Here is a 25,528-nt window from a genome sequence, read left to right as displayed (position 1 = left end):
CTTTACTTTGTTCAAGGATTAAGAAGTGCTTGAATTTTAAGCACTTACTATCTTACACTATAGAACACAGAAAAACTTTAGTTAGCATTTCATGTACTTCTGCAAATGTTTGATCCTTCCCACTGCAAATGGCGAGTACAAATGTAATCTTGAGTGTGCACCTGAGTGAAGAATTCAAAGATACTCTGTAGATCTAGGAAAGATGCACTCAATCTCAATTGTTCCCAGGACCCTGAGAAAATCACTTCTTTCTTCTGTGCTTTATTTTCTCCATTTGCAAAACAAACAAGTGTTGCCATTAAATGTCTACGCGGTGTTCTCAGAGGTTTAAAGGGAAGGTGTCATTTAATAAGTTTTGTCATTGTGCCAAAATGTTGACAAGTCCAATTTCAGTTTGTGCCCTTACCCAGCTAAATCAAGGAATTCTCCATATAGCCACTGATTTTTTGAGTAAGTTATTTGAACGCTCTGGCCTTAAATGGTAAGTGAAATTTAAAAATAAAAAGTAGGGGGCAGCCTGGGTGGTTCAGTGGGTTAGAGCTGTCTTCAGCCCAGAGCATGATCCTGGAGACCCGGGATCAGGTCCCACGTCGGGCTCCCTGCATGGAGCCTGCTTCTCCCTCTGCCTGTGTCTTTGTCTCTCCCCCTCTCTCTGTGTATCTATGAATAAATAAATAAAATCTTAAAAAAAATAATAAATAAATAAAAATAAAAAGTAGGGAACACCTGGGTGGCTCAGTGGTTGAGCATCTATCTGCCTTTGGCTCAAGTCATGATCCCGGGGTCCTGGGATCGAGTCCTGCTTCGGGCTCCCTTCATGGAGCCTGCTTCTCCCTCTGCCTGTGTCTCTGCCTCTCTCTGTGTCTCTCATGAATAAAGAAATAAAATATTTTATTTATTTATTTATAATATTTTAATATAATAAAAATAAAACGTAAATTAAAAATCTCACTGAATTCTAGGTCTCCAAACTGAGAGGTGTTCCAAATTTAGAAAACATTTGGACAGGGTTTTTGTACTGTTTTCATGTCCCTCCCAGGAGAGGGAAAAGCCAATGCTTGGTGTGATTGACATCTTTAGGAATGACTGGTATTCAGGAAAACAGCAGTCAGTATCACATGATGGAAAAATCTGACTTTTATCTCCTAACCATCTTTTTTCTGGGTTGTGAAGAGTTAATTCTGGCTGTTTTCTAAACCTTTCACCCTAACCTCTTGGCAAAAAAGGGAAGCTGGCTGTGAGCTCTGCTACAGGGCCAGGGCCAGTCCCTCAGATTCCTTTGGGTCTGGCATTATGTAAGAAATGTAAATGCTCTGGTTCCTCCACATAGAACTTTCCAGAAAAGCCTGGCTCAGCCCCAGCACCCTTTCAAAATAGGAACAACCTTCAAACTCCAGCTCAATAAGGCTTTAGACAGTAGAGTCCCAGGTCCGATGTGGAGTCACAAACTAGTTTTTTTTTTTTTTTTTAATTTTTATTTATTTATGATAGTCACACACACACACACACACACACACACAGAGAGAGAGAGAGAGAGAGGCAGAGACACAGGCAGAGGGAGAAGCAGGCTCCATGCCCTGGGAGCCTGACGTGGGATTCGATCCCGGGTCTCCAGGATCGCGCCCTGGGCCAAAGGCAGGCGCTAAACCGCTGCGCCACCCAGGGATCCCCAAACTAGTTCTGAATAAGATTGATCTTGATCCCTCCTTGCCTTTTTTTTTTTTTTAAGATTATTTATTTACTTATTCATGAGAGACACACACACACAGAGAGAGAGAGAGAGAGGCAGAGACACAGGCAGAAGGAGAAACAGGCTCCGTGCAGGGAGCCCGATGTGGGACTTGATCCCGGTCTCCAGGATCACACCGTGGGCTGAAGGCAGCACTAAACCGCTGAGCCACAGGGGCTGCCTCCTCCTTTCCTTTTGAAATATATATCAAGATATGACAAACCTATGAGAATGACCTTAATGGGCAGAAAGAAGCACAGCCTTAGGCTATGGAGAAGCAGGAAAGTGAGGCTTCCACCCCAGGGCACTGAGAGCCTGCAACACAGCCAGCCTGTTGGCCCCCGTCTGGGCTCACCACCCTTGGAAAAGGGAATTAAAACTGGCCAAGAATATTCCTTCTCCACTCCCACTTCAGCCTTCACCCCTGAAGCTCTGGAGAGAGCTCTGGGTGGGGTCACTCTGCCATCCCACAAATACAAAATGCTACTTGATGAAGGCTGATGATGTGGGAGCTGCACTTGAGAGCAGCTTCCTTCCCAGGCCTCTCCTCCGTCCGGAATGCCTGTCTTTCCTGCCTCCCCTTCCTCCTGGCCCAGCTCAGGGCCGCTGGTCTTTAGTTATTTCCCGTAGTGCAGTGCGTCTTCCTTTCTTCACAGCCTGCTGCTCTCTTCTTGCCCCAGGCCTCGCTCCTTTTCTCTCAGCCCAGGCCTTCTGTGCCCACATCTCCTCCAAGTCCTGCTCAGGGAGTCTCATTTGGAAGAAGCACAACATTGACATTGAGTGGGCTGTTCAGTGGAGAAAGGGCTACTGGGGAAGTAACCACTAGAGGGTGACATAATTACACACAAGTGCACTCCTTGGGGACAATAAAAGGTCAGAGCCAGCCAGGCATCCACAGTGGGTCTGGAGGTACAAGATGGATGATCAGTGTATCTACCCACAGCATGCACGCACACAGGGGCTTGCACATGCACTCTCTCTCTCTCTCACCACACACACACACACACACACACACACACACACACACACAAATACTGACCTACCTTGGCTAGCAAATCAACCAGGGTCTTCAAGTGTTTTGCATGGAAGCCACACCTGACCCCTGGCCCAATGCTGCTCATGGTACGGTCACTATTTCAGTCATTGCTAACCATTGTTTTCATGGACCCCTCCGTCTTTGATGTCATATAGAAACTGCATCCTAGGAGAACCTGGGTGGCTCAGTGGTTGAGCATCTGCCTTTGGCTCACGGCGTGATCCCAGAGTCCTGGGATTAAGTCCGGCATCGGGCTCCCCACAGGGAGCCTGGTTCTCCCTCTGCCTGTGTCTCTGCCTCTCTGTGTGTCTCATGAATGAATAAATAAAATCTTTAAAAAAAAAAAAAAAAGAAAGAAAGAAACTGCATCCTAGCAAGAAAGAACAATAAACCTATACTGAAGGCAGCAAGCATAGTGACTTTGAATGTGGTCTCCAGATCTAGACTAAGTTCAAATTCTAGTTCTGCTAGCTGTTTGGTCTTGAGCAAGTCACTTCTCTGTGTCATAGCTTCTTCGCCTGTAAAATGGGAACTTTCTCCATAGGTGGTACAGGTTGCAAGGTGGTACAGGTTGCAACTTTGCAACAAGTTGTTGCAAAGAACAGGTAAGTCCTTATAATGTAAAGACCTTAAAGGAAACGCTAATATATAATAAATGCTTTGTAAATAGTAACTATTTTTACGATGGTCAGGAACTGTACTAGGAGGTTACACACGTTACCCCATCCAACTCTCCCCAAACTCCCAAGATCAAAAATCACTAGTCTTGTTTCACAGACAAGAAAACTGAGGCCCCAGCTGGTTAAATAACTTGTCCAAAGTCACAGAGCTAGTAAGTTAGAGTCAAGATTTTAAACCAGAATCTGATTACAAAACTTATATTCTTTTCACTCTATCACTGGGGGAAAAATGCAGTCCTCATGAGCTTATGATCTAAAAGATAAAAGATGAATGGGGGTGGGGTGGCTGGGTGGCTCAGTCAGTTAAGGGGCAAAGCATCTGCCTTCATGATCAGGTCATGATCCTAGGGTCCTGGGAGCGTGATCTTGAGGTCCTGGGATGGACCTGCTTCTCCCTCTCCCTGCCCCCTGCTCATGCTCTCTCTCACTATCTTCTCTCTCTCAAATATTTAAATTAATAATAATAAAAAAAGATGAATGGGGGAACGTAGTTTTTTCTATATTATTTTTTTCTTACTAAAAAGGGAGAGCCTTTAATTTAATAGAAGTTTTAAAGCAGGAGAAAGAAAACTGGGTAGTTGGCAGTTGCTCACCAGTGGTCATTGATGCCTGTGACCAGTGGTCATTGGGATCACCTGTGATCCCAGGTCAGCAGCATCAACATCACCTGGGAACTTGCTAGAAATGCCAATCCTCGGCCCCACCCCAGACCTTCTGACTCAGAAGCCTTCACAGGCATTCCAATGCACGCAAGTTTGAGAACAATTCCTCTGAGCAAAAGTGTGAGAATTGGTCATGAAAACATACTTTAAGGAAACAAGTTGGATGTTCCTCTGGCGGAAGAGGAGTCTGGGACTCTTGGTGGCTGAATGGAACATGCTGCTCTTCCTGACTTTGGGAAGAGAAAACGAGGTGCAGAGAGATAGATGGCTTGCCCTAACTGAAAAATCAGTTTATTATACTCTTGCTATGTTTCTGCTCCTTTAACCTGCACATTTCTTGAAAACAGGAAATAACATCAAAAAAATGTTGAACTGTCAGCAAATGTATATCTATACAACTTGGAGGCGCACACCTGTGTGGGGCTCCCCCCCGCCAGTGCATTTATCAAAGAAAAAATTAGCATTTATTAGATGTCTCCGATGTGCCAGGTTCTACACTAGGCCCTTCCTTTCCCGTGGATTTCCCTCCCCCAGGGAATTTGCACAATAGTTTGTGAACAGGAATTACTTTCATTTTATAGATGAGGAAATTGAAGCTCAAAGAATTTCAGTCACTTTGCCGGAGGCCATGTGTCTATAATGGGAGAGCCAGGATTGCAGTTCAGGACTTCAGACTCGGAGCCTGGTGGAGATTGAGCTCACGATGCTGCCTTGGGAACAGAGGCGATCTAAGGAGCCCCCATGTCACAAGCACTCAAGGAAGACACACATGGAAGCCAGAACTCTGAATGGCTGCTCTCCTCCTTCCCTGCCTGAATGTGCACCTTCAGGCTCTACCTGTCAGCAGTGAATTGGGCAAATGAGGAGAAAGATAGCCAATTAAGAACATTTTTTTCCAAGGCAGTCTGGTTTGTAAAAACAGTAGCAAAGTCCAAGCCATGAACTCAAATTTTCTGACTTCAGATACTGAATTCCAATTCCAGATACATAAGAGTTAAAGTTTCCTTGTTCTTGAAGGGAAAAAAAAAGCCAAAACTTCTTTGAAAAGGTGATTTAAGTTAACCTAACCGACGCCTCAAGATGGAAGAACCATAACAAAGTATGACAATGTAGGGCTGCTATTACAGAGTTCTTATTACTTTTCTCTAAACAAGTAAGGAAACACTTCAGCCTGTTCTCTAAATAAGTTTCCACCCTATGTAATGACCTTTCTCCATCAACACCTACTTATAAATTCTAGGCTTCCCTATGGTGACCCTCTAAACTGAAACATTTTCTTTTTGTCACTCTGGTGGCCCTTGGAACATCAGCAAACACACCACAGCAGGTACTCTCCAGCTCATTGCTTGGTCCTAAATATTTTTCTTTGCTTTTTCTTTTTTCATTTTCATTTTTTTAAAAAGATTTTATTTATTCATTCATGAGAGACACAGAGAGAGAGGCAGAGACACAGGCAGAGGGAGAAACAGGCTCCTTCCTGAGCAGGGAGCCCGATGTGGGACTCGATCCCAAGACCCTGAGATTAGGACCTGAGCCAAAGGTACACGCTCAATCACTGAGCCACCCAGGTGCCCTGGTCCTAAATCCTTAAATGCAAAACACCACTTCAACATCTTTGTCTACTACAAAGCACCAAGTAGTGCACAAAAGTTGTTTTAATGCTTCCTGAACTCCTGATTAAAAAAATCTACCTTGTTAGGTGTTCACTGCCTGCCTCTCTCTGTGTGTCTCTCATGAATAAATACATAAATCTTAAAAAGAAAGAAAAGTGCACAGTTGCTCTCCGTGGGTGGCTGCCAGAGCGTGGAGGGTGTCCTGAAGGCCTGGGCACACTGCAGAGAACAAGGTGGTGCCCCGCCACCTGCCCACACCAGATGCCGCACTCAGCACCTCCACTGCCTGCGAATCTTTCCACCTAGTCCAGTGGTCGCCAAGTCCTCCTTCTGGTGCTTTGTGTCTTTGCCGAAGATGATGAAGAAGTCGTCAGGGGAAATTGTCCAAGTGTGGACAGGTGTTGGAGGAATCCCCCCTGGCAGGTTTGGAACTTTGGGGTGGCAACATTAGGACTCTGAAGCACCACCCATACACAACATGTACTGGGAGTATTGGTGCCTGAATGCTGTCACCCAGTGTTACCCAGATGTGGGCGCTGCCCCAGTGCCCACTCCATCCAGATCATGAAGGTGGAGGAGACTGCAGCCAGCAAGTGCCACCAACCACCACTAAGGTGGTTCCACCACTTCCAGATCAAGTCCCTCAGCTCCCCACATCCTGGGGCACCACACAAGCCACGCTTTACCACCAAGAGGCCCAACACTTTCTTTTTATTTTTATTTATTTTAAATATTTTATTTATTTATTCATAAGAGACATAGAGAGAGGCAGAGACATAGGCAGAGGGAGAAGCAGGCTCCCCGCTGTGAGCCTGATGTGGAACTCGATCCCAGGACCCGGGGATCATAACTTAAGCCGAAGGCAGACAGTCAACACTGAGCCACTCAGGTGTCCCCCAACACCTTTTAGATGCAGAGTTTCTCTGTCCCCAGGTCCACCCAAATAAAGTCCTGGGGAAACACCCTCTCCTCCTCCCCCAATAATAATAAAAATAAAAAAATAAAGTGCACAGTCAGCCTAATGAGAGGGCTCTAGCTACCCAGACCCCAGGCCCTTATTTTTATTGTGGTGGTTAAAGCCCATGTTTATAGGATTTAGCAGACTAATGATTTGGGAAGAGTAAACAAATATTTCAGGGTATTCTTGACAATTTGTTGATAGGAGAACAATTTTCACCTATATTTTTCCTTTTATTTACATCTTTTATTTCAAAATGTTTGTTCTAGTTAAATATTCTCATTTTTAATTATGGTGAGATACATATAATGTAAAATTCACCATCTTAACTATTTTTGAGCATATAATTCAGTAGTGTTAAGTATATTCACATTGTACAACAAATCTCCAGAACTTTCCATCTTGCAAAAATGAAACTATATCCAAATAAACAACTCCCATTTCTTCTTCCCTCAGGCCTTTGGGAAACAACCATTCTACTTTCTGTTTCTTTGACTTTGATTATTCTACATATTTCATATGAGTGAAATCATACAGTATTTGTCTTTTTGTGACTGGCTTGTTTCACTTAGCATTACGTCCTGAAGATTCCTCCATGTGGTAACCTGTGACCAGAATTTCCTTCTTTTTTAAAGCTCAGTAATATTCCATTGCATGTGTATACCCCATTTTGCTTACCCAGTCATCATCGAAGGACACTTGGGTTGCTTCCACATTTCAGCTATTGTAAATAACGCTATGAAGATGGGTATACAAATATATCTTTGAGACCCTACTTTAATTTGGGGGGATATAAACCCAGAAGTAGAATTTCTGGATCATACATGTGGTAGTTCTACTTTTAATCTTTTTTTAAAAAAAGATTTTATTTATTTGAGAGAGAGAGAGCACAGGCAGGAGAAGCAGCAGAGGGAGACAGAGAAGCAGCCTCCCCGCAGAGCAGGGAGCCTGATGCAGGACTATCCCAGGACTCTGGACTGGGACCATGACCTCAGCCAAAAGCGGATGCTTAACCAACTGAGCCACCTGGCGCCCCTATTTTTAAGTTTTTGAGTACCCATCATACTTTCTCACAGGGGCTGAACTATTGTACATTCCCACCAACAGTATGTCAGTGTTAGAATCTCCCTATATTTTCACAACACTTGCTATTTCCTGTTTTATGAATAGCAGCTATCCTAAGAGATGTGAGATGCTCTCTTATTGTGCTTTTAATTTGCATTTCCCTAACAATTTCTGGTGTTTAGCATCTGCTCATATGCTCGTTGTCCATTTGTAGATTTTCTTTGGAGAAATATCTATTCAAGTCCTTTGCCCATTGTAAAATCAGGGTGTTTGTTCCTTTGCTACTGCTTGAATCTTTTTTTTTTTTTTAAGTATTTTATTTATTTATTCATGAGAGACACGCAGAGAGAGGCAGAGACACAGGCAGAGGGAGAAGCAGGCTCCATGCAGGGAGCCCGGTGTGGAAACTCGATCCTGGGACTCCAGGATCACGCCTCAAGCTGAAGGTAGACACTCAATCACTGAGCCACCCAGGTGTCCCCTGCTTAAATCTTTTATTTGCAATCCGTGAATTATGTCCTCACCTTTCTTATCTTTAACATTCTCTAACAGAGAGGTGCCTCATGATATTCTCTAGTTTAGTAATACTAGGAATAGAGAGAATGTTGCTGCCAGGAAATCTTGAAGTTGGAAAGGTACCATTTTATAAACATCAGAGATCCATTGTTTTGGTTGTCCAGACTCTTGGAGAAGTTTTGATATGCATGAAATCTTTCATAAAGCTATTATGTTATTACTGTTCTCATTCATTTCAGTACAAAAATATTTACAGAGTGCCTACTACATAGTAGACATTGTGTCATGGATACTTTAGAGTTAATAGAAAAAAAACCACGAAAAACATTTTAACTCCTTTGATAATAATAATACCTACCAGCTAGACTCTAGGTCACTAATTTTGGATTTTTTTAATTTTAAGATTTTATTTATTTATTTGACAGAGAGAGAGAGAGGGAGAGAGAAAACATAAGCAGGGGGAGTAGAAGGCAGAGGGAGAGGGGGAGGGAGAAGCAGACTCCCTGCAAAGCAGAGAGCCCTCTGCAGGACTCCATCCCAGGACCCCGGGATCATGACCTGAGCTGAAGGCAGACGCTTAATTGACTGAGCCACCCAGGGGCTCCAGATCTATATATTTTTTTGAATGAGTTTAAAAAGCTACAGAAGAGTCTGATCTTTCCTGCCAGATCTTTCCTCTCTGAATGAGGAAGTATACACACCCTTAAGTAAGCTTGATATTTGGGTTGGGCCTTTCAATTTTCCCAGGCCTCACCCAGGTGAAAAACACACCCTATCTGAAAATCTAGTTCCCTTAAAATTCTTGGTAAGGCTTTGGAGAGGTTCCCTATATAAGGCTATCATTTCTGCTTCTCTACAGAGGCTCACTCTGAAAAAAAAACTTCTTTCTGGTTGCAACTTGTTGAATCATATTCAAAAGTCTCAACAAGTCCTTAAAATATGAACAATCACTCAGTGTCACCAGTAGCGGGGTTGCCTGCCTGCAACTCCTCGCCTCTTGTCTCACAGTTGAAGCCCCAGGAACTAGAGTGAGAAGCCAGGACCATGTTCCAAGGCAAGCTGATGATGGCTCTCGACTACCACAGCCCTGCTGGCTTCAACTGTAAAGATGAACCAGAATTTAGAAACTTTATTGTTTGGCTTGAAGACCAGAAAAATCAGACACTACAAGATTTAAGGCAGAGGGATTTTAAGAAACATCCACAGTAGTGACTGGCCCAAGTTCTTTGAAAAGTACCTTAGAGATGCTAACTGTCCTTTCAAGATTCAAGGTCGACAAGAAACAATTAATTGGCTTCTTGGTTTAGCTGTTAGACTTCAGTCTGGATATGATGCTGAGAAATAAAAGGACTTGGTACGTGATAATAATCAAAATGGCAATGTAGAGGCATTCATCAATTTGGATGTAAATAATCCTGTTTTAAAGATTTTATTTAGGGATCCCTGGGTGGCGCAGCGGTTTGGCGCCTACCTTTGGCCCAGGGCGCGATCCTGGAGACCCGGGATCGAATCCCACATCGGGCTCTCGGTGCATGGAGCCTGCTTCTCCCTCTGCCTGTGTCTCTGCCTCTCTCTCTCTCTCTCTGTGTGACTATCATAAATAAATAAAAATTAAAAAAAAAAAGATTTTATTTATTTACTCATAAGAGACTCAGAGAGAGACATAGAAACACAGGCAGAGGGAGAAGCAGACTTCCCTGGGGAGCCCGATGCAGGACTCAATCCCAGGATCCCGGAATCACATCCTGAGCCAAAGGCATATGTTCAACCACTGAGCCATGCTGGTGCCCCAATAATCCTGATTTTAAGGCGGGTCTAATGGCTTTGGCTAAGCTTCTTCAGGTTAGTGTCAGGATGATTACCTAGTAATGTTTAAGGCAAATTGTATTTTGGTCCAGGATGCAGTTACCAAAGCAAATCAAACAAGAGGGCTTGCCTGTGGCTTTAGACAAACATATTCTTGGTTTTGACACAGCAGATGCAGTTCTTAATGAAGCTGCTCATATTCTGTGATTCCTGCACATAGAAGAGCTCAGAGAACTACAGACAAAAATTCACGAAGCCGTAGTAGCTGTTCAGGCAATAACTGCAGACCCAAAGACAGATCACAGACTGGGGAATATTTTAGGATTTCAGCTTCGTACCTATTTAGTACAATTGGGAACCAAGCATGATCTGGCATGTGTTCAGAAATCAAATGTCACATTTTTGAGGGAAGAATCCCAGAAAATCAACTACATTCTAGGGATTTACCATAATTGTTTTTCTTTAATAAAGTCCAGGGAAGTGGTGGGGTGGGATAGGGTGGGAAATGAACAGCTATCCTCAGGATTTTCTACATTGGTACACATTTTTTTTCAGATAATTAATGTCTCTGCTCCGTAATACCCTCCATCTATCTTTGTGTCCCAGATCTGAACCTAAACGAAAACCCCCAAGAAGCCACTGCATGTGAAAATACTCTTAATCTCTGGCCGGCCTTAGGAAAAATCCATAAATTCCAAGGTTGAGAAGACAGCAGGACCCATCTAAGCTCATGGTCTTCTAGAGTGTTACTAATCATATAAAGACCCCTGAAAATTATCCAGTCAAATCGCCCTAGTGTCACATGATGTCACATGAGAGCCAGCAAGGGGACACATTTTCTCAAGGCCATACAAAGTCACCATGTCTCCAGACAGCACAGGGCTCCTTTGATGCCACACTTCTTTTTCTCACTAATGTTCATTTTATGAGATGCCTCTTGATGTTTATTTTCCTATTTATATTGAACGTGGAAACGTGGAAATCCTTGAAATATGTTTGAATGTCTTTTTTTTTTTTAAGATTTTATTTATTTATTCATGAGAGAGAGAGAGAGAGAGAGAGAGAGAGAGGCTGAGACACAGGCAGAGGGAGAAGCAGGCTCCATGCAGGGAGCCCGACATGGGACTCGATCCCAGGTCTCCAGGATCACACCCTGGGCGGAAGGCGCTAAACCGCTGAGCCACCCGGGCTGCCCATGTTTGAATGTCTTAAACAAAAGGCTCTGTATTAATAAAATTCTAGAGTTCAACCCAAGAAAAAGTTTTGATAAAACTAGGATCAAGTGGTCAACTTCTAGAGAAGGTGTTTCTGGGCATCTCTGAATGTCTCTTCAGACTTGAGCTGAGAACAACGGCCTGTCTAGTGGAAGAAAACCATTAAGTTTTTTCTTGAGGTCATGCTCCCAAGTCTACAAATACACTCCCCTCTGCCCCATGTGTGGTCTAGCACTTTGTTTTGTGTTCAGCAGGATTAAGGTGTTTGGGATTCATACTTTGACATCAATACAAACACATCCACATCCACAAATCAACAACCAAAAAAAGTGACTTTCATGTAGAGTTTAAGGTAAAAGTTTAGGCAGAAGCGACTGAGATAAATATAAGGCCAGATACACGTTAGGAGAAGAGTATTAGCTCAGGTATGGCCAGGAATTGGGACATCTTATTGCCACAGCACATCTGGATCATCTAGGTGACTAACAGTACAGTCTATTATTTCAGAAAGGTTATAAAAATCTATGGGCCTCATATCATGTGTAATATGGTGGGGTAGCAAACCTGTAAAAATTTTTGCTTCTGTATTTCCTGATTTAGGAACAGGAGAGGTAGGTGGATGGGGTCTGAAATACATTAGGCCTGTTAGTGAATCTGTAGTATTAGTCTAGTATTGGTCTCTTGGGCAAAGAGAAGTGGCCAAAAGTTCATCTCACATACTGAATATGGAACCCATTCAAAATCTTGCTTAGGTCCTCAACGAGTCAATGAGACCATTTTCCTTTTCTGATAAATGCATCAGGTTGTCCTATATCAAGTTATATGAACCCATGAGTTCATTAAAAACACAGAAGGGGGCAGCCCCGGTGGCTCAGCGGTTTAGCGCCGCCTGCAGCCCGGGGTGTGATCCTGGAGACCCGGGATCGAGTCCCACATCAGGCTCCCGGCGTGAAGCCTGCTTCTCCCTCTGCCTGTGTCTCTGCCTCTCTCTCTCTCTCTCCTCTCTGTGTATACTCATGAATAAATAAATAAAATCTTTAAAAAAAAAAAAAAAAACACAGAAGGTTAGGCCACCTGGGTGGCTCAGTGGTTGAGCATGTCTGCCTTTGGCTCAAGGCCTGATCCCGGAGTCCTGGGATCAAGTCCCACGTCAGGCTCCCTGCGTGGAGCCTGCTCCTCTCTCTGCCTCTCATGAATAAATAAAATCTTAAAAAAAAAAATACAGAGGGTCATTTTCTCTGACCCAAAGATTCTTGGTTTGGGGATAGTTAAAGGGAAATGCTTAACTCCTATCTGTGCAGGCACTGAAGAACCACATTCTAAAAGAGAGCAGTGCCCTGGTTCCATAAAACACGGTTAATAAACCCACAGATGTTTGCTTGCAGCGCCTTAAACCAAGTCCAGCAGTCATGGTATTTTATTTAAAAAGTATCTTTGGGGCACCTGGGTGGCTCAGTAGTTGAGCCCCTGCCTTGGGCTCAGGTCGTGATCCCAGGGTCCTGGGATGGAGTACCCCACTGGGCTCCCCGGGAAAGCCTGTTTCTCCATCTGCCTATGTCTCTCATGAATAAATCAAAAAAAATTTGAGTATCTATACAGTTGATCAGTAGAACTGTGCATACGATTTATATTTAGTCCAAGAGGCTGGTGAGGAAGAAAACTCCTCACGCCAGGCTGAGGGAGGGCTGCTCTCTTCTCAGTGCAGAGCAGGCTGAGGGCCGCGGGGGCAGCCGTGGCGCTCCCGACAGTTCCCAACAAAGTGCGGAAGTGCAGTGAAGTTTCGATGCACAAAGTACCCCCGCGGAGCCTGGAAACAAGCAGAAGATGCTGGAAGGCAGCAGTGATGGGTCATGCTAGAATGCGGGCTAGGGAGGGTCAGTGATGAATAAGGCCGAGTTTCTCCGTGATTGGAGGCACAAGACCGGTGAGGAAGGAGGCAGCCCCGCTGGGGAGCACCGAGGGTGTGCGGAGACGTGCTAAGGGGCGAGCGCGAGGGACGCTTAGGAGCCTCGGGCCGGGAGCAGGGTCTGGCAGGGCTGATAGAGGAGGAGGGTGGGGGAAGGCTCCGGGAGGGCTGCGCGGCCGTCAGCGGCGAAGACGAGAGGGCTGGGCCGGGGCGCGGCCCGGAGAGGGCCCGGCTCCCCGCGGGCTGGGGGCGGCGGCGGAGGGCGCGGAAGCCCGCTGACAGCCGCTGCCCCGCGGCGCCCACAGGGTTAACCGCCCGGGCGCTCCGACCGGGAGGAACTCGGTTTCCAGGGCAACGGCTCCGCCAGTTCCGGCAGCGCAGGCTCGTACCATTGCGCGGGCGCGCGCGGGGGAGCGCGGCGGGAGGGGCGGCGCGGAGGGCCCGGGGCGCGGGGTCCGGCCCGACCCGCCCGCACGTGCGCCCGCCCGCCCGCCCGGCCCGGCGCCGAGCCGCGCTCCCGCCGCCGCGTGCCCCGCGAGCCCCTGGAGCCCCGGGCCCGGGCCGGCGGCCCCCACCCGTCCGCGGACGGCGGGGGGGTGCGGGGAGCGTGCGCCCGGTGGCCCGGATTGGCCTCCGGGTCCCCCCGCCTGGGCGGCGGAGTGCGGGCGGCCCGGGCTGGGAGCTTTGAAAAGCGGGCGAGAGACAAAGGCAGCAGGAAGCCTGCTCGGCGCCCGGAGCCCGAGCCCGCAGCCCCCGGGGCCCCCCGGAGCCCCCCGGAGCCCCCCGGAGCCGCGGCGGCAGCGGAGGGAGGCAGAGGATGCGGCAGGGGGCGTGGGAGCGGCGGCGGGAGCGCGGCGCGGAGCGGCGGAGCGGGCGGAGCGGGCGGAGCGGGCGGAGCGGGCGGAGCGGGCGGAGCGGGCGGAGCGGCGCGGCCGAGCGCGGCGCGCTTAGACCCCAGGCGGCGGTGTTGGCGGCGGCGGCGGTGTTGGCGGCGGCGGCGGCCCGGCCGGGCTCGGGAGTGAGTGAGAGGGCGCCTTCCCCGCCCGGGATGTGAGGACCGAGCGGAGCCCGGGGCGGGGGGAGGGAAGGGAAGGGAGGCGACGCCGGCAGGAAGGAAGGAAGCGCGGACGGACCCGGAGGAGGAGCGGCGGCGGCGGCGGCGGCGGCCGGAGCCGGAAGGCGGGGAGGGGCCGGCCGTTGGGCCCGAGGCGGCGGCGGCGGCGGCGGCAGCGGCGGCGGCCGGGAGGACCGCTCTGGTCGCCTCTCGGGCAGGAGCGGCGGGGCCCGCGCCTCCTCCCCCCGGCGCCGCGGAGGGGGGAGGAGGAAGATGGAGACCCACATCTCGTGCTTGTTCCCCGAGCTGCTGGCCATGATCTTCGGCTACCTGGACGTCCGGGATAAGGGGCGCGCGGCGCAGGTGTGCACGGCCTGGCGGGACGCCGCCTACCACAAGTCGGTGTGGCGGGGGGTGGAGGCCAAGCTGCACCTGCGCCGGGCCAACCCGTCGCTGTTCCCCAGCCTGCAGGCCCGGGGCATCCGCCGCGTGCAGATCCTGAGCCTCCGCCGCAGCCTCAGCTACGTGATCCAGGGCATGGCCAACATCGAGAGCCTCAACCTCAGCGGCTGCTACAACCTCACCGACAACGGGCTGGGCCACGCGTTTGTGCAGGAGATCGGCTCCTTGCGCGCCCTCAACCTGAGCCTCTGCAAGCAGATCACCGACAGCAGCCTGGGCCGCATCGCCCAGTATCTCAAGGGCCTGGAGGTGCTGGAGCTGGGGGGCTGCAGCAACATCACCAACACCGGCCTCCTGCTCATCGCCTGGGGCCTGCAGCGCCTCAAGAGCCTCAACCTCCGCAGCTGCCGCCACCTGTCGGACGTGGGCATCGGGCACCTGGCCGGCATGACGCGCAGCGCGGCCGAGGGCTGCCTGGGCCTGGAGCAGCTCACGCTGCAGGACTGCCAGAAGCTCACGGACCTTTCCCTAAAGCACATCTCGCGGGGGCTGACGGGCCTGAGGCTCCTAAACCTCAGCTTCTGCGGGGGCATCTCAGACGCGGGTCTCCTGCACCTGTCGCACATGGGCAGCCTGCGCAGCCTCAACCTGCGCTCCTGCGATAACATCAGTGACACGGGCATCATGCATCTGGCCATGGGCAGCCTGCGCCTCTCCGGGCTGGATGTGTCCTTCTGTGACAAAGTGGGGGACCAGAGCCTGGCTTACATCGCCCAGGGCCTGGACGGCCTCAAGTCCCTGTCCCTCTGCTCCTGCCACATCAGCGACGATGGCATCAACCGCATGGTGCGGCAGATGCATGGGCTGCGCACGCTCAACATCGGACAGTGCGTGCGTATCACAGACAAGGGCCTGGAGCTGATCGCTGAGCACCTGAGCCAACTCACCGGCATAGACCTGTATGGCTGCACCCGCATCACCAAGCGCGGTCTGGAGCGCATCACGCAGCTGCCCTGCCTGAAGGTACTCAACCTGGGACTCTGGCAGATGACGGACAGTGAGAAGGTCAGGTGAGGGCAGCAGCACCTGCTCCCCTTGTCCCGCCCCGTTCATCCTCCGGTCACCACCACGCCCCATCCCCCTCGCTCGACATGCACACTTACACACAACACAGATCATTGTAGTGGATGAGATGGGGGCAGTGACACGAAGCCTCGGGCTCTCTTTTCTCCCTCTTCTGGCACCTCGGGCCCCACTACACGCCCATTCCCCTGGCATCTGGGGTTCCTCTGCTACCCCGACCTTACTCCCCTCCCTCTCTTCCTGAGGGCGGAGATGGATTCAGCTACTTACCCACCCAATTCCTCTCTGCAGGGGGATGGAGGACTGTTTGAGCTACTGTATCCTCACTGCTTTGCATTTGGAAATGGGGGGAGGGGGCGGGGAGTGACTAGTCCTTAAAACCCTGGGGAGTTGAGGAAAATGTCTGCCTTCACTTAAGCTTTCATTTGAATACTGTGATCTGGTTTTTATTTTGAAATGTATAAAGAGCAAACCCAACTACCACGGCCTTTTCACCCTTCTTCCTTCCACTTTGTAACTAATCCCAGGCTCTTCTCATCACTTCTCCTACAGTACTCTGCTACTCACGTGCATTTCCTTTTAATTGTCTTTCTTTTTCAAGTTTTTATTTTTTTGAAGAAATTTGAAATCACGTTCCTTTTTTTTCTGCTGAATATAGTCTATATATTATATATATATAAATTATATATATATATACATATATATATGTCTGGCTACCTCGTTTTAGTTTACTTTTTTCTCTGAAGCCCTGGAATTCTACAAGAGAGATATTTTGAGACTGAAACATTTTTGTGCCTAGACTGGAAAGATGCCCATTGGGTTTGTACGTCTTTTTTGTTTTGGCTTCTTCCCAAACCCCATCCATCCAGTATATCCCACTTCCACATTCTGGCTATAATTTTTTTTTCTCCTTGCCCATTGGGATTTGAGGGCCCAACGGTGTTCGTAAATTTTGACTTAATTTATAGCACAAATGTGTGGAAGAAATGAGAATTGAACTTTTGTTTGAGATGCAGATTGTGTCTTGAAAATGATTATTATATATGCAAATCCTGCCCTACCCTCACCCTCTTCCAATTTTCCCCACAAAAAGGTCACATGGTGAGGCTTCCTGTTGGAAGCAGAGGAGCAGAGTTGGCCTACGGAGCCCCAGGGGCTGTAACGTGAAGGGGAGGAGACTGAAACTCCTGTCTTATCTCTGTTAATAAAATGGGTGTTTGTGGGTTTTACAAAAATCAGTTTCTAAATGGAGGAATAGATGGCTTTCTTTATTTTGGTGGGGGTTGGGACTTGTGGCTTTAAAAAAAAATCGCTTTTGAGTAGGATGTATATTTTTGTTGGAGTTTTTGTTTGTTTATTTTTTTAGAATCCTCCACTGCAACAAGAGAGACCATGGAGTTAAAGAAACCCAGAGACCTTTATCAATTAATTGTACTGTTTGTGAATTTGTATAAATAATAACAAAGATCCTCTTAAAACGTTTATATTCTTACAGTAAAAGGTTAAACTGATATTTATATAATAAAAGAGGAAATATGAAGTATGTTTTTGAAAAAAAAAAAAAAACAAACAAAAAACCTTGTATCTGTGAATTATTTTGAAGGCAGTGTGTGTTTGGGTACATGCCAAAGTCGGAGGTGCTGTTTGTGTACTCTAAGAGGAAATAAGGTATAGAGTTCAGTGCATCCTAGGTGGTGTAAGTAAGCTCACAGTTAAAAATTTATTCTGTAAGAGATTTACTACTGACATCTAAATGTTGTGTTTCTAGAAATGTGACTGGACTGGAGACTTATATAATTTTTGGTTTTGAACTGTCAACAACATGGGAATTTAAAGAAATGGAACTTTTAAAAAACTAGATCTGTAAGAGTCACAATTTCCCCCAGGGTGGAAATGAGATCTAGGGGTCCTGTTGAATAATGGGGTCATGAGATGTGGAAGTGGGGAAGAAAAGATGGGTTGCTTTCCACTTTGAGTGGGTGTGGGGAGGATGTGAAATGGTGAAGAGTGGAGGGAACTGAAGCCATTGTTCAGAAAAGTTAAAAGAACGCTGTACGCTGTCCTTGCCTGCTCGCTTACTTTGCTCAGTCATGCATGCTGAATCTCACAGTGTGAGTGAGGGTCCTGGTAGAAAGGAGGAAGGCAGTTCAGCCCCTCTTTTTAACATTCTCCTCCAGGCCCCGCTGTATTTAAGCACTTTCCTGGGGGATGGGGAGGTTGGCCAGAAGTTCTTGCACATTTGCATTTTAAGCACTTCCAGCACTGAAGCTTGCCACTCGGGTCTACTGTGGTGTGAGGGTTCTTAGACTGAATTCGGGGCACATAAATGAATACCAACAATTCTAGCAAAGAGTTCCCTTTGATAGACAATAACTAAATGATCAACGCCCTGTGGTTGGGCTGCGGAAGTGGCAGAGGGTATAAATGCTCTAACAGTAGAGTAATTCACATTCATATTCCTGGTTTCACATAGGTCTTAGTTTCTGAGATTTTTTTTTTTTTTACCAAAAACAGCAACAACAACAACAAATACAGATCCCAGCAAGAGCTAGTAAGGGGTATAAAACTTTCCTGCAAAGACACCTCTTTCCAGGAAGAGAGCTAGAACCCAAGTTTCTCTTGGGGTAGGATTGTTTTGTAAAATTTCCAAGCTTTCTGCTTGAGCATATCACAAAAGCTACATTGTTCCTTTTTGGAGAGCCATCACAATTGGGTCTAATTGAGCCTGACACTAGATCCATCTTCCTTTTCTTGGGGGAAGGTGTGGATCTCTTTATTCCCTCTTAGGTTACAGTGCTTATTGCCTGGAAAAAAAAAAAAGAAAAGAAAAGAAAATGTGTGAACCCTAGTAAGTCGGGACTTGGAATTAGGGTCAGCTTTCTAATTTAGCATTTGACACTATAATGCATGAAGGCTCCACAAGCTGTAAGTTCTTAGACTTTTTCTTCCTCCAAAAGACTGCATGACTGTACAGATTCAGTCAATAAAAATTTGAGCACCTCCTAAGTCTCAGACTCTGCTCACATTCCTCACTTTCATACAAAAAAAATAAGGGTTTTCCACCCTTTTTTTTTTTTTTTTTTTACTTGAAAGGCTAAATATAAGCTTGACTAAAGGTCAGTAAATTAATGTTTGAAAGTTAAGGTCACGGGCCTACTGTTCTCAACCTTGAATTGGGTATACTTAATATATCTGGAGTGTCTCTGGAAACCATGAATAAACCATTTATTTTCATCAGCCAAGGTTAACTGTTTATCTCTCAACCTTTGTGGATGGAAAGAAATGAATGTGTTGAGAACCCATGGTATGCTTTGCATGGTATCTGTAAATTTCTTTTAGTTCTCAAAACAGCCTGTTGAAACAGGTATCCTGATTTCCAGATAAGGCATACTGCTTGCCTTAAATCACCCAGCCACTAACTGAGGGAAACCAGGAAGCAAAGCAGGACCAGTTCCAAAGTCCTGCTCCCTTCTGTTCTCCGAGAAAGTTCAGTTACTGATCATACCTTGAGTCCCAGTAAGGTGACTTCACAGAAATGAGTGGTATCTGTTTGATCACAGTGCAGACAAGCTCAGGCCACAGGGCACTTACTCTTAAAGGGAATATGGGTGGATCCGATCTCCACATACCTATTGGAATGGAAAGAAATGCTTTTAAAGACTAAAAGCACCAAAGAAAATGACTTGATATTTTTGTGAGTGCTACAAAAGTTAAAAGGCACTTCAGGGCAGTTTTTAGAGTGGCAGAAAAAAAACTGGTGCAGGTATTTGCTGACACTTCAGAAGTGAAAAACCATTTCAAAATGGGAACTTGGTGTAAACTTTCTCACCTAGAGGTAATAAACCTCATAGGAACTGTGGGGGGGGGGTGTGGGGAAAGGGCTCCACACATCTTTCCTTTCTGAGTTTCATTGGGCAGTAGCCCTTAAAGTCTGTCTGGAAAAGATTATAAATGCAATGGTGGGGTTCAGTTGGTTTCTGCGGTCCCCTAACGGCCCTGACAGGCCTCCGGCTACAAATGCTGGGCAGTGTTGCATGATTCTCCCTGCTGTGGTCCCCCTCCTACGGGACTTCTCAGTCCTAAAGAGGGGAGGAGCACCCGATTCACCTCACATTTGGCAACGGGGATAAGGATGCTTGCCTGACTTACAGCATGTCTTTCAATAGTTAAGAGAATTCAAATTCTTTCATGATTCAATGACAAAGACCTGAAAAAGCAAATGTTTCTTTTTTTTTTTTATTGGAGTCTCCTTTTAGGTAAGAACTTTCTTCTAAAAAATGACACTTGACATGTAAATTGAAGCATGGCCTCTCCCCTAAATCCTGCTGGTTGCCTGCAGTGCTTACTACATAGACGCTGGTCTTGGAATAAGCAGAACCGTTTTCACTTTTGACTTAGAAAATGTGAACTCACATGTTCAAAGGGGAAAAGGTAGTGGCCCTCAGGGACCACTGTATTTCCAAAGCACAAGAACCTCTTGATTAAAAGATCAGATTTGTAAAACAAAACCAGGACTTCATGCAGCTTCTGACAAACGTCTCTTGCCAGTCCCCTGAAAGGGAGGGCCCCTGGCCTCTGCTGGTGGCTGCCCTGCTGCCGAGGGGGAGGATATATGGGAAGTCACCCAGTGGTCCTCTCCCTGTTGCCCTTCTCTGCAGCTCACCTCATTCCCTTTTCAGGTCATTCTATCCCTTTAGTAGAGGGCAAGACCTAAATTTTGTGCCCCTCCGAGCCCCTGTGGATGGAAGGGTGAAACTATTTATTTTTTATTTTTTAAAGATTTTACGTATTTATTCATGAGAAAGAGAGAGAGAGAGAGGCAGAGACACAGGCAGAGGGAGAAGCAGGTTCCATGAAGGGAGCCCGATGTGGGACTCGATCCCGGAACTCCGGGATCACGCCCTGGGCCGAAGGCAGGCACTACACCGCTGAGCCACCCAGGCGTCCCTATTTTATTTTTTTAAAGATTCTGTTTATTTATTCATGAGAGACACAGGCAGAAGGAGAAGCAGGTTCCATGCAGGGAGCCCAATGTCGGACTGGATCCCGGGACTCCAGGATCATGCCTGGGGCCGAAGGCAGGCGCCAAACCACTGAGCCACCTGGGGATCCCCAAGGGTGAAACTTTATGATGAACTAATTCAGAGTACAGGATTCTACACTGGAAAGCTATGTTCAAACGCAGTTCTTTGCTTAGTCTACGTCTCTCATTTTTGTTCAAACATAGCAAGTTAAAATATTTTGCAAAGTGAATGGTATCAAACAGATAAGACATTCATATTTGGATCATTGCCAACCATTAATCATTGAGAACTTAGCAAAGGTAAGTGCACAGCTAGAATAAGAACGTGTACTCTTAGGTCTTGGATAGAAAATGAATTATTTCTAGATGGTGAGTAAATTTAAATGTCCACAAATGATCAGTTTCAGTCTTTTCCTCTTTTCCAGGGATTGCTCTGATTTTGCCTGGTGGAGTTGCCTGTGCCAACCCAGCACACTTGGTACTATGTAAAGTCGAGTCTTCCAGGTGCAAGTAAGCTTGAGATCTTAACTGTGCAGCCCTAGCGTGGGCTCTGCTAAACATCCCTGCAAATAAAACAAATAGAAGTGGGAATTCCTATTCTTGCTGTTTGTTAACCCAGAAAAGCTCATATTATTTTCTTAAAAAAGGAAGACAGGTTTTTATTCTCTCATTCCTCTTCAACTTTTACTTGTTTAAAAGACAAATGCCACATATGCTTGTAAGTTTGCTTTTATTTGTGATGGTGGAAATAGTGTCAGTTACAAAGAAAGAAGAATGAGGTCCTTCTGCAGCAGCAAAGAAGCCTGTGAGACAGTGTTAGGGACATGAACACAATCTGCTGGAAGAATTTAGGCATGACTTAGTGTTCAGTTTCTGTCTCAAGATGCCTGTTTTCACAAATCTCATTGATACCATACATTTAATTTTATAAATGGGGAAAGAGGCTTGACAAGCTGGAAAGGTTTTGCCTGGGTGATGTGAGGAGCGCATATCAGAACAATGACTGCTTCAGAGTTTAATGACCACATCAGAAGGTGACAAACATGCAGGTAGTTCTTTGATCTTTCCCTGAGACACTGCAAAATACCACCCTGATCCCTTGGCTTCAGAAAGGTGCTAATAAACCAGAGCCTATCTTCACTGGGAATAGGAAAAACACCCCAAGAGCTGAAAGTTACTATTTAATATGCATTACATTATGCAAACTTTAGATACGTTTTGCAAACATTCTGTATAGGCTTATCCAAGAAGCCAAAAAACTAGTGCAATTTGGTGAATGGGCTACAGGGTACTGAAGTAGCTAGCAGTGTCAAACCTGTCACCTGTTGTCCTCCGGGGACTTGAGCCAGTTTCTAAAGCACTGCTTTGTCACAAATAGTGATGCAAAGTACGAGTGTTGTAAGTCTGTGCTTGCAGTAGTCTCAAACCTAAGGACTTTTGCGTGTTCAGCGCACCACAAATGTCTGCTGCACAATCCTTGTAAAGTAGAATCGGGTTGCCCCATCACCAGCTATTCTTCTTCATTCAAAAGTAAAAAGGCTTGACTTAACAGATGCCTTAGTTACAAATCCATTTTGTCCAGAAAGACTACACAGGTCTAATTTGTTAATATCAGGCATGCTGTTCATGTTGATTACTCCTCAATTTAAGTAATCAACAATCCAGAAGCATGGGGCTCAGCATACAGCTCTCTGTTCAATAATTACTCCTGCTATCATGGATTGGAGTCACTGGAATCCGACTGTGGGAAAATTGTTCTTTGAGACCAGATTAACTTTTAATAAATAGCACAAGATAACTCAACATGGCTTGGAAAGTACTGTTTTCCTCATCTGAAATTAATATGAAAACACTTACAAACATCCATGATATTTCTCTTTAGGAAAGCCTTACCCTAACCTGGCAATTTTTATGTACACATTTCTGTAGAACAGCTTACCTGCTACCATTTTGCTTTTTATTTTTATTTTTATTTTTTTAATTTTTTATTTATTTATGATAGGCACACAGTGAGAGAGAGAGAGGCAGAGACACAGGCAGAGGGAGAAGCAGGCTCCATGCACCGGGAGCCTGACGTGGGATTCGATCCCGGGTCTCCAGGATCACGCCCTGGGCCAAAGGCAGGCACCAAACCGCTGCGCCACCCAGGGATCCCCCATTTTGCTTTTTGAGGCACGGTCAATACTTTCATGGGAGGAACCGAAAAAATTGTCACAGTACTCCTAGAATCTTTAGTAAAATCACTGAGGCTAAAATTGGATAGATGGATAAAATAAGGGAGGAATTGCAGCAGTTAACCCCTTCAAATTCTTAATGTCCTTACATGGAAGACAACTAATTTGTACCTTCCATTTTTACTTTAGTGTTTTAAACCTTAGATTCATAGCTCAAAAGCTCACTGCCCAGAACCAAAAAAAAAAAAAAAAAAAAAGACCAGTAGGCAGTAGATGTGTCCCTAAGCAAACAATATGGAAATGACAAAATTAAAGTGACAATTTCTAGCTCTTCTAGTTCATTTCAAATGCACACAATTTAGAGAGTTTCAGGAATCTGTAAAAAGGGTATGGTCAGGTTCTCTATCTCCAAAGCTTTATCAGGCTCACAGCTTGCAGAGAAGGTCTCCACATTCTCTGAGTCTGGAATAGCCCAACTGGCTCTTCCAGTCCTAGCTGACATCTCTGCACTTGAGCCAGATGCCCCGCTATTGTGCTGTCAACTGGCGACAATCAGAACAGTGTGGTCCAAAGGAAGACAGCTGCCCTATCGTTTTTCCACACATAAGGGTCTAAATTTTGGTGGAATCACAAGAGGAACTGCAGAAATTCACTTGAGTAAATACGACACAGGATTTAGCAGCAAGCAGCCTGCCTCATTGCTGCTTACTTTAGAAGTAAGAATGCGTAGGGGCGCAGGGCTGGCTCAGTCTGAAGAGCATGCGACTCGGGGTCGTGAATGCAAGCTCCATGTTGGGTGTAGAGATTACTTAAATAAAAAACTTAGAGGGGATCCCTGGGTAGCTCAGCGGTTTAGTGTCTGCCTTTGGCCCAAGGTGTGATCCTGGAGTCCTGGGATCAAGTCCCACATCAGGCTCCCTGTATGGAGCCTCCTTCTCCCTCTGCCTGTGTCTCTGCCTCTCTCTCTGTGTCTCTCATGAATAAATAAAATCTTAACAACAACAACAACAACAAAAATTTAGGAAAAAAAAAAACTTAGGAAAAATGTATATATGCAAGTTAGGAGACAGAAGTCAAGCAGGGGTGAAAAACCAATTTTGACTCCTAGATTGTTCTCTTTCCCATCCCCACAGAAACCAAAACCAGCACACCTTTCCCACTGACACAAGATTGGCCCTCCCTCCCCATTGTGATGTAGCTATGAGTCAGGTCTAGCTAGGAGCCCGGCCTTGTGTTTTTCTTTCCCTTAAGTTGGCGAAGATGACCTTACGATCCACCATAAGGCAGAAAAAGAAAGTATGGTTAATGTAAACAATGGAAGTTTGTTTTCTAATGTGAAAGGTGGAAACTGGAAAGATGAAACTGCTTTATCCACAGAGTCTGCAAGCCCTCTGTTTTGTCAGCAGGCGGCAGCATTGCCTGCGAATTGGGAGACGATTTACAGTGGGGCGCCCAGACCTCCTCCCCTCTGACAAATGCCCTCCCGTCACCTCACACACCACCTTCCCCCAACCCAAAGAATTTCCCCAGGGTCTGAGAGTTGACAAACAAGGAATCGCGTGTTGCCAAAAAGATGAAATCTAATTTTACGACATCAGATAAACTATTTGAAGGTGCCCAGGTGTGCAGCACTTTGTTTTCCAAGCAAGGTAACAGATGTGACTTCACAAAGCTTCTCTAATGTAGCTCGCAGTGAGTGATTTGCTTCTGGAGGCTGTGGGAATCAAACATCAGTTTCTAATTTTTCTTAAAGACTTTTTTTTTTTTTTTTTAATTTACTGATTTGAGAGAGAGCATGCTTGAGCACCAGTGAAGGGGGAGGAGCAGAGGGAGAGGGACAAGCAGTCTCCCCGCCAAGCAGGGAGCCTGACGTGGGGCTCGATCCCGGGACCCCAAGATCATGACCTGAGCAGAAGTCAGATGTGTCACGGACTGAGCCACCCAGACGCCCCTCTTAAAGACCATCTTGTACAAATCCTGTTATAGTGCCATATTTGGGAAGTTTGGGAGAAGAAATGGGGTGAAATTTTACAATCACACGTGGAGATGGTTTTAATAGCAAGAGTCAAAGTGCTGGCTTTTTTATTGTCAAAAAAAAAAGAGAGCACATTATCTGTAATGAAAAATTCTGGAAAGCCTTTGAGGAAAAATAAAAATATTTTAAAAATTATAATTAGGAGTACCTATTTTTTATTATTTTATTATAAAATGGGCATCTTTATTGCCCAGATGAAGACATCTTCATAAAATCTAAAGAGGTCTATGAAATTGAAAACGTTTAAGAGCTTGACAGACAAGTAAGGTTGCTCATGTATCTAAATTCCTCCTGTGGAAAATAGACACTAGATAAAGGTAGGAGAAATTAAAACAAAGAGAACTTCTACGCCAACTTGGCCCAATTCCAGAAAATGCCACAATAGGGGACAGGCTGAGGGCAGGCAAGGCCTCGGGGCTCTTGCCCTCTCTGAGCTCAATAGTCAGGCTTCCCGGGATCACTGTGTGGGTCTGAAGAGCCGTTGGCACAGCCACGAAATGAAAATCTGGAAGGTGGAAGGTGAACAGCCCCTATGGCTCCTTCCACCTGGCTGTAGTCACTGGATGAGGCAT

General features: G+C 46.2%; 2 protein-coding genes and 1 pseudogene across 8 annotated transcripts in view; 2 read left to right on the top strand and 1 right to left on the bottom strand.

The window, feature by feature from the left end:
- The window catches only part of WNT5B (Wnt family member 5B), a 109,004-nt gene that overhangs the window by 39,510 nt on the left and 43,966 nt on the right, over nucleotides 1-25,528 (bottom strand). The window lies entirely within an intron of this gene.
- On the top strand, nucleotides 9,163-10,677 carry LOC140616919 (RNA transcription, translation and transport factor protein pseudogene; annotated as a pseudogene).
- FBXL14 (F-box and leucine rich repeat protein 14) lies at nucleotides 14,161-22,550 on the top strand. 7 transcript variants are annotated; one of them, XM_072799550.1, is made up of 3 exons: nucleotides 14,446-14,602; nucleotides 14,704-15,711; nucleotides 17,091-18,966. In XM_072799550.1, the coding sequence occupies exons 2-3, from the start codon at nucleotides 14,777-14,779 to the stop codon at nucleotides 17,176-17,178; spliced, it is 1,023 nt and encodes a 340-aa protein (XP_072655651.1). In that variant the 5' UTR covers nucleotides 14,446-14,602; nucleotides 14,704-14,776; the 3' UTR covers nucleotides 17,179-18,966. The 7 variants fall into 7 exon arrangements, with proteins under 7 accessions (XP_072655650.1, XP_072655649.1, XP_072655644.1 ...); XM_072799549.1 differs by lacking the exon at nucleotides 17,091-18,966 and adding an exon at nucleotides 21,173-22,550 and having other exon boundaries at nucleotides 14,161-15,664; XM_072799548.1 differs by having other exon boundaries at nucleotides 14,161-15,664.

This window comes from Canis lupus, chromosome 25, assembly GCF_048164855.1.
Source record: "Canis lupus baileyi chromosome 25, mCanLup2.hap1, whole genome shotgun sequence".
NCBI classification, from domain to species: domain Eukaryota; kingdom Metazoa; phylum Chordata; class Mammalia; order Carnivora; family Canidae; genus Canis; species Canis lupus.
This window is presented reverse-complemented; position numbering and strand designations above follow the sequence as displayed.

Coding starts and splice junctions, on each gene's coding strand:
- FBXL14 (XM_072799543.1), top strand. CDS start 14,513: ATGGAGACCCACATCTCGTGCTTGTTCCCCGAGCTGCTGGCCATGATC. Junction 15,712..17,090: donor ACGGACAGTGAGAAGGTCAG/GTGAGGGCAGCA, acceptor TTATTTTTTTAG/AATCCTCCACTGCAACAAGA.